Below are 14,555 nucleotides of genomic sequence, written 5' to 3'. Positions count from 1 at the left end.
TGAAAAAGTGATCTGGGTCTGAATACTTTACAAATTCACTATAGTATAGGCAGGAAAGGGCTAGGACAGTTAAAATTCCAGGTGACAGGGTTCTTCTCCTGAGAAAAGTGGGGACTTTTTGATAGATACTTTGGGCATGTGTAACTTTATCATGATTATGACTTATTTTTTTATTTTTTTTTATAAAATTCTTTATTTTACACAATTTTTCCTTTACATGCTTCTACAGTCTTGATTCCGCTAGTATATTACACTTCATTAAATACATTTAATTATTTCCAGACATAGTACACTCTTAATTTTCCCATTTTCCCTCCCCTCTCCCAAAAAAAAAACCTCTCTCTCCGTTAACCCGCCCCCCCCCCCCCCCCCCCCATCCCTCCTTCTCCACCAGTCATTTTTTTTTACCTACTCATTAGCCCTTGTCCCCTCCCTATATGCCATATATGGGGCCCATGTCTTTCTGTACCTCTCATCTTGATCTTTCATTGTCAGAGTGAGATTCTCCATTTGTTGGATTTCTGCAATTCTTGCAAACCATTGTGCTCTAGATGGAGGATTTTCACATTTCCACAGGACTGGGACACACACCCTTGCTGTCACCAGCAAATGTCTCAATAAAATTGCGATATCAAACAATAAATATTTGGCCGGGTTCTCTCCTAGCCTTATTCCTGTTATTAATTCTGTAGTTTCACCTACCATTTTCCAAATTCTTGGATTTTCAAACATTCCCAGAATATATGTAGTATAGTTCCTTCTGCTTCCTTGCATCTCCAGCACTTTTCTGTTATTTGGGGATATATCTGATGTAGGACTTTTGGTCTTCCTTACCATCTGATAAGGATTTTGTATCCCCCTCCTGGTATCTGCTTGCCACTGATTCTTTATGATTATACCTCAGAATCCTATCTATCTGCTCCTGAGAAAATACTACGCCCAGATCCCTCTCCCAGTCCCTAAGAAAGGTGAGTTCCTGTGGGGCTTTAATTCAGTTAATTTAGCGTAAAAATATGACAGAGAGTGTTTTATTGATTCTCCTTTCAGACATGTCTCTTCAAAACTTGTCAATCTAACTTCAGTGTACGTGTTATGCCGCGTACACACGACCGTTTTTCGGGTTCTAAAAAATGACTTTTTTAAGGGTCTAGAAAAAACAACGTTTTTTTCAACCCTGTCATTAAAACGGCCTTGCCTACACACGATCGTGAAAAAAAAATGCTCTAGCAAAGCGGGCTGATGTACAACGCGTACGACGGCACTATAAAGGGGAAGTTCCATGCGGATGGCGCTACCCTTTGGGCTGCTTTAGCTGATTTTGTGTTAGTAAAAGACGATTTGCGCTTTTCAGTCTGTTACTGCGTGATGAATGTGCATACTCCATTACGAAACGGTAGTTTTACCAGAACGAGCGCTCCCGTCTTATAACTTGCTTCTGAGCATGCGCGTTTTTTTCGCGTCGTTAAAGCCCACACACGACCATTTTTTACAACCTTAAAAACGACAACGTTAAAAACGTCGTGAAAAAATAGAGCATGTTCGAAATTTTTAATGGCCATTTTTTAGATCGTGAAAAATGCTCTGAAGCCCACACGCGATTGTTTTTAATGACATAAAAAAAAACGTAATTTTTTAGAACCCGAAAAACGGTCGTGTGTACGCGGCATAAGATTGAGTTCTGATATAAGCCTTTAATTGCATCTTCCTTAAGAAATTCTGGTTCTATCTCATGTTCTATCTCATTGTTTGACATTTACTAATTATACCTAGAAAAATGAAACAATCCTACTGATGCCTCTCTGACGTATTGCTCTAAATCTAGAATCTATAAGGCCTGGCTGAAAAGCCGGTGTACCCAAAATCGGGGCCATCGGACTAGGGTACTTTGAAATATCCGTTTTTTAAAATATCTTTTTGATTGCTATTCGAGTGGCACCTATTGTCGGGTGTTTCCTCACTTCCTTTGATATCTCTCTTTCTGGTATCCATACCAATCCCTCTAAGGGTATGTCTATTGCTGCCTGTTCTGTTTGTACCCTTGGTTTCTTCTCGCTTGTCCCACACCACTCCACTACTTTACCTAAATGAGAGACTTCCTGGTATCTCACTGGATAACAAAATTATACACAAAATATACAAAAACGTTCCTCTCCTCCTTCAATTCAACTTCAAAATATATATACTTATATTCCTATACACTTCATAAGTATTTTCCTCCCCTTCCTCCTCCCTCCCACCCCCTCTCTTTTCTAACCGTCTTTTGATTCATATCTTAATTCAAATCTTTTTCAGTTTTTTTAACCATATCACGTATGTCTAGTATACAAGGAGTGCAATCAGCGCAAAAAATGAGTGATCAAAAATAAATTATGTGTGTAAAAGACCCTTGTTAAAGGGAATAGGTGATACTAAACGTCAAATTAATATCAAGTGATAAAAAAGTGAAACTTAAATTTCAAGATCCACAGGAATGCTGGCTGAACACAAAAAGGACATTCACAAAATCCGAAAAAGTATGTAGAAACAGAAAACAGTGCAGCGCAAACCAATTATAAATGTAAATAAATTAAAGTGAACAAAATGCAAAAAATTATTATATAAGTGCATAAGTCCGCATAGGATAGAAAGCCCACTGTAAAGCAATCCACAAAAAAGAAATCCACATTAAAGAGCAGATCCAGCGATCGGAACTTTAGAAATCTTCACCATGTGAAAAGGAAAAAGAGACACCCAAAACTGAAATTGTGTTCCTCCACCAGTGTGATTGGGTACTCTTACCTTGTTGTAAGACCACTGTTTTACCAAATTGTCATTAAAGCATGTAAAACACAGGGAGCTGATGTACTGGTCGAATCCTCATTAGGCAGCCATATCAAATGGTCAGGAACATATGGAGAGAAAGACACAATCTTAGGCCTCGTACACACGACAGAGTTTCTCGGCAGAATTCAGCGAGAAACTCGGTCAGAGCCGGATTCTGCCGAGAAACTCTGTCGTGTGTACACTTTCGGCCCGATGGAGCCGCCGAGGAACTCGTCGAGAAAATAGAGAACATGTTCTCTATTTTCTCGTTGTTCTATGGGAGAACTCGGCCCGCCGAGCTCCTCGGCGGCTTCAGGGCTGAACTCGCCGAGGAACTCGACGTGTTTGGCACGTCGAGTTCCTCGGCCGTGTGTACGAGGCCTAAGAGCCTCCTCCATCCCCCCCTCCAGTCCCATTATCACAACCAAATGAATTATTCCCCCACATTTCACATTCCTCCCGCTACCAATACTCTGTTATTTCCAACCAGTGGTAATCTGCCCCAAAGGAGAGAGAAAAAAAATTCATACTTGTATTTACATTATTTCACCTTACTATTCCCTTTCTTTCTTATTATTAATCAGGAGATCGCCCCAAAAAAACTCCCCCTTTTACCTTCTCTTTTATGTGTATGTGAATTATCCCTTAGTTGCCTTTAATGTGCCCCTTCCATTGATTACTTGTGATTAGTGTATTTATTACTCTTATATTGTTACTCACACAGTTATTACTCTCCCCAGTGTATACATGTACATTCTATTTTAACCTCCTTTATTGCCCTTCTCGCCCCACTCCTCCCATTCCCCCCCCCCCCTCTTTATCCTTCATATTACCTTCCCCCCACTTTGTGATTAATTTATTAGGTATGAGAAAAAGAAAAAAAAAACACTACTAAACAGAAAACTCTTGTGATTATCCCCCTATTACCTGTTGCCCCTTACCCCTTTCCCCTTATATGCCCACCTCCCCCCTTCACCCTCCCCATCCCTCCCACTTCCCCCCCCCTCTCTAATATCTCCTCACCTGTGAATAACCCTCTCATCCCCAAAATTAGTGCACTAGTGCCACACAATTATCCCCCCCCCCCTCCAAAAAAAAAAAATGTATGAGGGCCGCCTCCTTTAATCAGAAAAGGTGAACTTATCTATTTATTCTTTAAACATCTATGCCTTTCTTTTAACCCTTCTCTTTCTCCTCCCTCTCTTCTCGCCATTCTTTCTCCTACACTTCTAACTAAACCATAAAAAGAAGAAAAAAATAGGAAGGGAAAAAATAAAAAAAATACCTCTTTTTCCCTTTCCCTGGGGGTGGGGGGGGGGTCTTAGGGAGATTTCTTCTACTTAATTTCTCTTTGATGGTGATAGCTAAATCTTCTATAATAAGTCCCTTTCTTATTTTCTTTGCTGTCTTTGCTGGGTGCCCCATCCTTCCGCACCCAATAGCTCTGTCCAATTGGGCACCTTGAAAGTCTCTGAGCCTAGCAGGCTAAACAATTCAGGCAGTTGGTCCAGATTATTTAGAGTAAAAGTGGCTTCCTCCTTCTTGATTATCAGGGAAATTGGATACCCCCACCTATACCCAACCCCCTTCAATCGTAAGTGGTCCAGCAAGGGTCTAAGCATTCTTCGTCTCTCTTTTGTTTGCCAGCAGAGATCTGAAAAAAATTGTATCTCCTCCTTCATAGGTTCCCCCACTTTCTTTTGCCAGGCAGCCTTCATGATTTCCTCCTTAACTTTATAAAAATGAACTCTGCACAGAGTATCTCTCGGGGTCGTCTGAGCATGATATCGCATTGCGGGAACCCTATGCACCCGATCTAATTCAATCTGTGTATCCTGGGGGTTCTCCAATAGCTTATTAAGCATATTTACCACTATTACTCTCAATTCTGATGTTGCTACGGTTTCCGGTATCCCTGTTATGCGTATATTATTCCTTCTGCTTCTATTCTCTGCCTCTTCAGCCTGTAATTGTATCGCCACCATTCTCTGGGGCTGTATTTTCATTTTTTCTTCTAACATAGCTATCCGCATATTAGCTTTTTCTTGTAACTCTTTAACTTTAAGCATTTTCTTGTCTATAACCGCTACCTCGTCCCGCACCACTCCTATTTTTTTCTTCAAAGGTCCCAGCCAGCTCCCCATCATAGCATTTATATCCTCTCTAGTGGGGAGCAACTGAATTAACTGCATTAGCACAGATACATTCCCTTGCTCCCCAACATCTGTACCCAGAGAGTTTAAAATGCATACCTGAGAGATGTCCTCACTTGGAGCTGGCTGCATCATACCTGGTACTGAGGATATTGATATCGGTATTGATAGCGCTGGCAATATAGGAGATGTTAACACTGTGGAGGGTGCGGGAAGTCTTGCAAAAGGTGTTAAGGATATTCTTCTCTCTTCACTGCAGTGCTTTCCTACACTTCCGTCAGCTCCTCCGCTCAGTTGGACTGTCAGCAAAGTCCGCTCCAACACAGTATTGTGTAGAGCAGTTACACTGTGTGTCCCGCTCCTGCACTCCGCGATCATTGCGGTGCTTCCAATGCTTACAGCGCTTGTTGTCCTTCTTGTAGCGTACTCTGCTATCTCCACAACGCTACTCTTTAATTTTTGTGACCTTCGTAGCCGGGAAATGCACCTCACTGGTACTGGCTCCAGCAGCCCTCTACTTTCTCCCCGGCATGGATTGCTCAGTCACGGTCAAACAGCGTCAGCGTCAGGTGAGTGCAGGGCTGGATAACTCGCTCGGCAGCGTCTGACTCTGCCATACTCAAGCCACGCCCCCCAGAAACGGAAGTCCTAGCAGTGGCAGCCAGCAACTTATTTTAATTTGAGTATAATGGACTGCAAAGTAAATAGGGTGTTTGGTACAGTTATTTATGTTGATATTTATAATCGTTTTACTCTTTTCCAGATATCTCAGGTATTTTGTAATGAATATTGTTGCTAATCAGTGTGTTTGAGATCACTCTCCTTTCCCTTTAAGTTGGAGCAATTGATTTTCACATATGTTCCTGATGAAGTTTCCAGTCTGTTCCTATATATAAACATTATGTGAATGAGATGTAATTAGCAAACAATTGACAAACACGGATGCTAAAATCTGTCACTGTTACCCATTTCTTTTTACATTAACCGCTTTACTACCGGCCACCGTCAATTGACGGCGGCACGATAATCCTCTCCTTTTGGGAAGACGTCATATGACATCCTCGCCTTGCCGAGCCACTAGGGGGCACGATGCGCGTGCTTAGTAACTGAGCAGGACAGTGGATCTCTGGGCCAGATCCTCAAAAGGGATACGCCGGCGTAACTGCTGTTACGCCGTCGTATCCCTGTTTCTAACTATGGAACTGATCCACAGAATCAGTTTTCCATAGTTAGGCAGAAGATCCGGCATGTGTAAGGGACTTACACTGCCGGATCTTAGGATGCAGTACCGCATCCGCCGCTGGGGGCATTTCGCGTCGAAATGCCGCCTCGGGTATGCAAATTAGCACTTACGGAGATCCACGAAGCTTTTCAGCTTCGTTTTTTCTCCGTAAGTTTTAGTTTGCAAACGCAAAATTAGGGCTGCTTTTACAAAGTGTAAACTGTTTACACCTTGTAAAAACAGACCCTTCTGTCCAGCGACGCGATTTTTTTTTTGTTTTGAATTTTTTTTTTCGCGCCGTATCTTTTTTTTTCCCGACGCAACTTTATTGACCCGTCGCAATCCACAAAGCTTGGCGTAACGTAATTTCGCGCTATGCACGTCGGGAAAATTACGTCACGAGCATGCGCAGTACGGCCGGCGCGGGAGCGCGCCTAATTTAAATGGGAATCGCCCCCATGAAAATAGGAACGCCTTGCGCCGGCGGAATTTAAGTAACACAGCCAAAAATTTCTAGGTAAGTGCTTTGTGGATCGGGCACTTAGGTAGACATTTTAAGGCAGTGTAACTTAAATGGAAAAAATTAAGTTACGCCGGATCTTTGTGGATTACCCCCTCTGTGTGTAAACATGGAGATCCACGTCCTGCCAGGGAGAGGAGACCGATGCTGTGTCCCTTGTACATAGGGACACAGATCGGTCACCTCCCCCAGTCAGTCCCCTCGCCCTACAGTTAGAATCACTAACTAGGATTCACATTTAACCCCTTGATCGCCCCCTAGTGTTAACCACTTCCCTGACAGTCACATTTACACCAAAATAGTGTCAAAAGTGTCCGATGTGTCCGTCACAATATCGCAGTCACGATAAAAATCACTGATCGCCACCATTACTAATAAAAAAAAAAAAATGCTATTAATCTATCCCCTATTTTGTAGCCGCTATAAGTTTTGCGCAAACCAATCAATATACGATTATTGCGATTTTTTTTTTACCAAAAATATGTAAAAGAATACGTATCGGCCAAAACTGAGGAAAAAAAATGTTTTTTTTATATATATATATATATATATAAATAAACACACGTTAACATAATGCAGTGTAGGCAACCCATTGTGTTCCAGATGCCTGAAAAGAAGATGGCATTGGCAAATTGTGAAGAGGTGTATTGTTGTAAGTAAGATGTTTCTGGACATTTCTAGTTTAGGTCAGCAGCTGGTGCGATTCAGAGCTGCTGGAAAGTCTGCTTATAATAAACAGCTGTTTGAATTCATTTTTAAGGGCTATGTCACTTAAGGGATTTTGTAGCAGTTCATTAGTAGTGGGTAAAGCATCTCTTTCATTGTTAGAAGAAAAAAAAACAACCTTCAAGGCAGAAATCTGTAGTCTCCTGTATGTCGTGCTTTTACAGCAAGAATCAATTAATCTGCATGAGCACAGCTGCAGCTTTATGTAATGTGCTGAAATGTATTACTAATTCCTTCCAGCAGGTGTCTCTATTACCCAAAGAGATCTGAATGTGATCACAAAGCATATGCTTCCTAGAGAAGACATACGCAGTGCTGCGTTTACCATAAGGTACCGAGTTAAGTGCAGGATGAGATGGGGACAACTCACAAACCGCGGTTACATATCTAGTGTGGTTTCTTGCCTAACAACCTTTAGGATGTTTGAAAATAAAAACAAAATAACTGCAGGAGGAAGAAAGCACAAAGGCTGTTGAAAAGTTGCACAACTGTCTACAGATCATGCAATATGCATTACTTTTTATGGTATAGTTGACTGTACAGTTGAACAATAGTTCTGTTTATAAGACTGACAAGTTCCTCTATGCAATAGCTGATTTTTGTTTTAGTAAACACGAACATATACTAAGCACAAAGAGCCAGGCAAAAACACCCATATTGTAATCCACAGCAAAATGCCCTAAAAATAAATACATAGGGAATTAATATACAGTGGGGAAAATAATTATTTGATCCCCTGCAGATTTTGTAAGTTTGCCCACTTACAAATCAATGAAGGGTCTATAATTTGTATCATAAGTGCATTTTAAATGAGAAAGACAGAATATAAACCAAAAACCCAGAAAAAAAAAACCACGATATAAATAATATCAATTGAGTTCCGTGAGTAAAATAAGTATTTGATCCCCAAGAAAAATATGACTTGGTGGAAAAACCCTTGTTGGCAAGCACAGAGGTGAGATGTTTCTTGTAGTTATTGGTCCGGATTCAAAGAGATCTGCGATCTATTTGCGGAGGCGCAGGGCAACGATTTTGCCCTGCGCCCCCGCAAATATTTTGCGCTGCCCTCGATTCACGGAGCAGTAGCTGATTCCCGGGGGCGGGAATCATTTAAATTAGGCGCGTTCCCGCGCCGATCGTAAAGCGCATGCGCCGTCGGGAAACTTTCCCGACGTGCATTGCGGCAAATGACGTCGCAAGGACGTCATTTGCTTCAAAGTGAACGTGAATGGCGTCCAGCGCCATTCACGTATCACTTACGCAAACGGCGTGAAATTCAAATTTCATGACGCGGGAACGGAGGGTATACTTTAGCATTGGCTGCCCCTACTATTAGAAGGGGCAGCCTTACGCTAAAGACGCCGTACGAAAACTCTGTAACTTGCGTACGCAGGGCCCGCGCAACATTGTGAATCGGCGTAAGTATGCAATTTGCATACTATACGCTGACCACAATGGGAGCGCCCCCTAGCGGTCAAAGCAAGAATGCAGCCTAAAATCTGCGTGGCATAAGAGCCTTATGCCCCCCAGATTTTAGGCTGCAGTCGGCGTAACGAGTTCTCTGAATCAGAAGAACTCGTTACGCCGGCGCAAGTCAGCAATTGCGCTGCGTAACTATGGTTAAGCAGGCGCAATTGCTTACTGAATCTGGGCCATTGACCAGATTTGCACACATCTCAGTGAGATTTTGGTCCACTATTTTTTAAGGATCTTCTCTAACTCCTTAAAGGATCACTAAAGGAATTTTTTTTTTTAGCTAAATAGCTTCCTTTACCTTACTGCAGTACTGGTTTCATGTCCTTATTGTACGTTTTTGCTTTGAAGTAGCTGTAATTCTGCTGTGATCTCCACACTTCCTGGTTGTCTTTTTCCTTATAACCATCGTACTGGGAGCTTTTCACTGTAGGTCTAAGGCCCCATACACACCATAGAATCTATCCGCAGATAAATCCCATCAAATGGGTTTCTGCGGATAGATCCTATGGTGTGTACACGCCAACGGATATCTATCCGCAGATAAATCTCCCCTGGAATGGATTTCCAGCAGATAAATATTTGTCGACATGCACAGAATATCTATCTGCTGGAATCCATTCCAACGGATGGATCCGCTCGTCTGTACAGACTTACCGGATCCATCCGTCCAAAGGGATTCCCCGCACGCGCCGTAATGAATAGACGCATGCGTGGAATTCCTTATATGACAGCGTCGCGCCCGTCGCCGCGTCATAATAGCGGCGACGGCGCGACACGTCATCGGCAGAGGATTTCAGCGCGGATTTCAATGCGATGGTGTGTACACGCCATCGCATTGAAATCCTCTGAAATCTTAGAGAGGATTTATCCGCGGATACGGTCCGCTGAACCGTATCTGCGGATAAATTCTATGGTGTGTATGGGGCCTATGCTGTCATTACTGTGTGTCTAAAACTTAACAGAACCAATCAGATTCATTTTAAAAACAAAACACTGCCCTGGATTTGTTTGTTTTTGTTCTGTGTGTCTCTCTAGCACACAGGAACATGAAACCAGTTTAAAAGTGAAACTAACCTACAGGCACATTATTGATTGATTTTTTATCCATTTGTAATCATTTTTAAAAGGAATCATTTAACTTTTATGTCTCTATGCCCTGTAAACAGTCATTTCAGCAAAAAAAAAAAAAATTCCTTTAGTGACCCTTTAAGATTTCTTGATTGACGCATGGCAACTTGAAGTTTAAGCTCCCTCCATAAATTTTCTATAGAATTAAAGGGGTTGTAAAGGTAAAAAAAAATGTTTTCCTAAATAGCTTCCTTTACCCTAGTGCAGTCCCCCTTCACTTACCTCATCCTTCCATTTTGCTTTCAAAAATGTCCTTATTTCTTCTGAGAAATCCTCACTTCCTGTTCTTCTGGCTGTAACTCCACACAGTAATGTGAGGCTTTCTCCCTGGTGTGGAGTGTCGTGCTCGCCCACTCCCTTGAGGGGGTATGGGGCGAGCAGGAGAGTCAGGATGCTCTCTATGTTGCAGATAGAGAAAAGAGCTGTGTGTTAGTGGGCATCCTGACTCTCCTCCTTTTACCTTTACAACCCCTTTAAGTCCTGGAGACTGGCTGGGCATGACCTTAATGTGCTTCTTCTTGAGCACCCCATTTGTTGCCTTGGCGGTATGTTTTGGGTCATTGTCATGCTGAAAGACCCATCCATGACCCATCTTCAGTGTTCTGGCTGAGGGAAGAAGGTCTCATCCAAGATTTTACAATACATGACCCCATCCATTGGCCCCTCAATGCGGCAAAGTCCCTCTGTACCTTTAGCAGACAAATAGCCCCAAAGCATAATGTTTCCACCTCTGTGCTTGACTGTAGGGATGTTGTTCTTAGGGTCATAGTCAGCATTTTTCTTCCTCCAAACATGGCGAGTCCCCCTACATTCAGCTAGTTTTCAAAAGCAGACAAACCCTGTCAAACAGCACTGTTAAAGGGTTTGTAAAGGAATTTTTTTTGTATCTTTATAGCTTCCTTTACCTTAATGCATTGCTGTTTTCATGTCCTTATTGTTCGTTTTTGCTCTCAAGTTGCTGTAATTCTTCTCTGATCTCCAGACTTCCTGGTTGTCTGTTTCCTCATAACCACAGTACTGGGAGCTTTCTCTCTGTGGTCACTAATCAAGGAGGTGTGATTTCTGTGTGTCTAAAACCCCTCAGCACCAATCAGTTTCGTTTTCCAAACCATCACTGCCCTGTATTGACTCTGTATGCTCTGTACAGCAGAGAAGCAGGAAACATGCAAAAACGAAACTAGAAACTACAGGAACATTATATGATTGATTTTTATCTATTTTTAATCATTTTTAAAAGGAATCAGTTAACTATTATGTCTCTATACCCTGTAAACAGTCATTTCAGCAAAAAAAAAAATTTTATTTACAACTCCTTTAACTTTCAATCTAACTAACTTTTTTTTTTACTGCAGTTAAAGGAATACCACAACCATCCCTGACTGTGATTGGATAATGAAGTAGCAGCAACACACGAAATGACAATAACCTGCTAAAGTGGTTGTAAACTGTTACACCACTTATACCTACAGGTAAGCCTATACTAAGGCTTACCTTTAGGTACTGTAAATATCTCCTAAACTTGCACTGTTTAGGAAATGTTCAGAGTGCATTCAGCTGATGACATCACTGGCGCATACGCTCTGAAGGCCCGGCAAACAGTGCCAGACCTTCAGAGCCTGTGCCGTAAACGAAGGCTCCCACACGCATGCACAGTAGTGACATCAATGTTCCCCCGGGCCAATAATGTAGCTGGAGGCAGAGAACCCGTAAGGAAGACCAGGGGAAGTTGTCAGCCCCCTCAGTGGTTTTGCTCTAAGGTAAGTTTCTCATAATGTGCTGGTTTACAAGGCATACAAGCACATTATGGCATTGCTTTGCAGGGAAATTATTAGTCTTTTTCTCAACAACTGCGGTTTACTACTGCTTTAACCAGCCCTTTATGTATTGGTGAATGTATAAAGCTTGATTGTACCTGCCCTCCTCACATTGTACAAAGAACTACACAGGCTAAAATAAAAGCACACTGAAATATATTTAGGGTGTTTTTGTTTGTTATATAAAAGGAGTACTTTATATATGCCTCCACATTTGCTTTAATACAAGATTACATCATGTCTTACCTTAACTTTTATCTCCTTCTGTTCTACTAATTTTTCCGATATTTGTTGGTCATATGCTCCAATCTGGAATAAATAGGGTTACTAGAGCATTAGCAATTTTAGACACAAGAAGTATTACAGTTAATGTAGTTTTATACTTTTCACACCCAAAAAAATCAAATCACTTTCAACAGCAATTTAGAAATATAAGATGTATAGATATTTTAATTGACCTGATTTGGCAACCAGTGATACCACAGAAGGCTTGCTAAAGTGTTTTCTTTAGCAAAATAGATGTGATAAAATCCCTTGGAAGGCCCCTTAGGCTAAATTCACATTATAGAGTGTCAGGAATGCGTGCACAATCGCATGTGTTCCTGACACGCAAGGGAAACGTGCTCTTTAGCAGACGAGCGGGGTTGCCATTTAAGGGACACTAAAGGTTTAAAAAAAAAAACAAACATGTCATACTTACCTCCACTGTGCAGTTTGTTTTGCACAGAGAGGCTCCGAACGTCCTCTTCTGGGGTCCCACAGCGGCCGTTTTGGCTCCTCCCAGCATGAGCTAACCTCCTCTGGGAAGCTCTCTCCCGAGGGGGTTACCTTGCGGGCACGCACCTGTGTTATCCACTCGGCGTGCATAGCCGCCTAGTGTATGACTTGGCCCTGCCTCCCGGCGGCCGCGTCACTGGATTTTATTAGCAGCGCGGCCATTGGCTCCCGCTGCTGTCATCAATCTATCCAATGAGAAGCCGGTCAGCCATAGAGAGAACGACGTGGGATCGCGCCCACGGACATTTGGGGCTCAGTTAAGTAAAATGGGGGGGGGGTCGGGGGGGCTGGAAAATGCAAGGTGGTTTTTCACCTTAATGCATAGGACTTTGGTGGTGGGGGGTTTCTGCCTCTAAATGCCCCTGTCTGTAAATGCCCACAGTGTGCATGGAGACATAGGCTAACATTAAGTGGTGTTTAGAGACAGAAAAAAAACCTCAAATGGTTGTAAAAGCTGTGTTTTTGAGCTCAGGAGTGCATGAGTTCTTAGGTTAGGTTTACATTATAGCTTGTCGGCAACATGCTATAATGAAAGCTCAAGTGTGCGTGAGTGCTTAGGCTAGGTTCACATTATAGCGTGTCAGGAACTGTGCGCTTTCCAACATGCAAGAGAAAAGCGCATGCTCGTCAGCAGACACATGGGGTTGCCATTAATGTCATCTGTCATCAGGAAAACACCTGTGCTTTTACGCACGTGAAACTGTATGGACTTTTTTGCCCCTGCGTTTCTGTGGGTAGGGCGGCCCACTGAAATAAATAGACTGCCCTACCTGCAGAACCAAACCTTAAAGTGGATGTTAACCCCCCAAAAAAATTTTTTTTTTTATGTCACAATGTAGAGAATAAGATTTCCTATCATCTGTGCCCAGTCTTGCCACACATAGTTAATCCAGCTCTGAGCAATCCTCTTTTTATTGTTCAGTGAAAATTAACAGACTTCCAGATAAAAACCTGTCTAAATAAAAAGTCCTTTCCGTCCCCTTGCTTCGAGTGACAGGGTTTTTACATATCTCGTGCACTAGCTTGGACAGATGCACATTCCTGGATGTTTATCATAATATGGGGGGTGATCCACGGTTCGCTGTGAGAGGTAATGTTGTATGTCACTCGAAGCAAGGGGACGGAAAGGACTTTTTATTTTTGTTTACATCCACTTTAAAGTAGAACTATAGGCAAAACGTTTTACCTTTTGGATAAAGTAAGGGTGGGTATAAACCCATTAGGGAGATTTCTCTTCACTTCCTGTCCCATAGCCAAAACAGGAAGTGAGAGTAAATCCCTTTAAATGAAGGAAATATCTTGTAGACCCCCAGATGGTGGTAGTGTCCCCATTAGAAAAATTCCCCTCTATTACTTTTCTGGGACAATTTGGGATTTTTCTTTTACTTTCACTTTTAACAATAATGGTAAACAAAGAGGGTGAATCTCTCTAAAGGATGCACAGCCAGCAATAAAAACTGACAGGTGTTCTAATCTCTGCCCTCTCTATCCAAAACTAAAGAAATAGAAAAAGCATTTAATTATAAGCACACCATAAAATCTATCACAGTTGCTGGGTTGTGGACATTGTGTGAATTATTAATACCTAATTTGTGTAAAGTTTTTTTCTTTTTATTGGAGATTGTTTTACAACGTAACAGTCAACATGCTGTCACACTATGGGTTAGGAGGTCTTTGTCTGTTTGTTTTACTACTTGTTGTGAGAGCAAAGTCCCAAGCTGAGAGGTTCTGTGCTAACCAACCAATCTATGCTCCTGTTATCAGAGCCACAAAAGTAAATTATATTTACAGAATCAGTGAGATTTATTCCCTGGGGTGTAGCACACACAGACATACACACTGCTGGAAAATTAAACAAGCCACCAAGCTACTACAGTGAGAAAACACACACATACAGCATATAAACATACATACAGCGCTAACCTAAGTGATATACA

At 42.0% G+C, this 14,555-nt stretch overlaps 1 protein-coding gene across 1 annotated transcript in view; it reads right to left on the bottom strand.

Annotated features, from left to right (window-relative positions):
- Positions 1–14,555, bottom strand: part of PHTF1 (putative homeodomain transcription factor 1) — a 245,573-nt gene that overhangs the window by 205,577 nt on the left and 25,441 nt on the right. The window contains 1 exon segment of the mRNA XM_040339390.1: positions 12,088–12,150. Coding sequence (XP_040195324.1) covers positions 12,088–12,150 — 63 coding nt within the window.

Source organism: Rana temporaria, chromosome 2 (assembly GCF_905171775.1).
Source record: "Rana temporaria chromosome 2, aRanTem1.1, whole genome shotgun sequence".
NCBI lineage: Eukaryota > Metazoa > Chordata > Amphibia > Anura > Ranidae > Rana > Rana temporaria.
The sequence above is the reverse complement of the archived record's forward strand: the minus strand, read 5'-3'. Positions and strand labels throughout refer to the sequence as shown.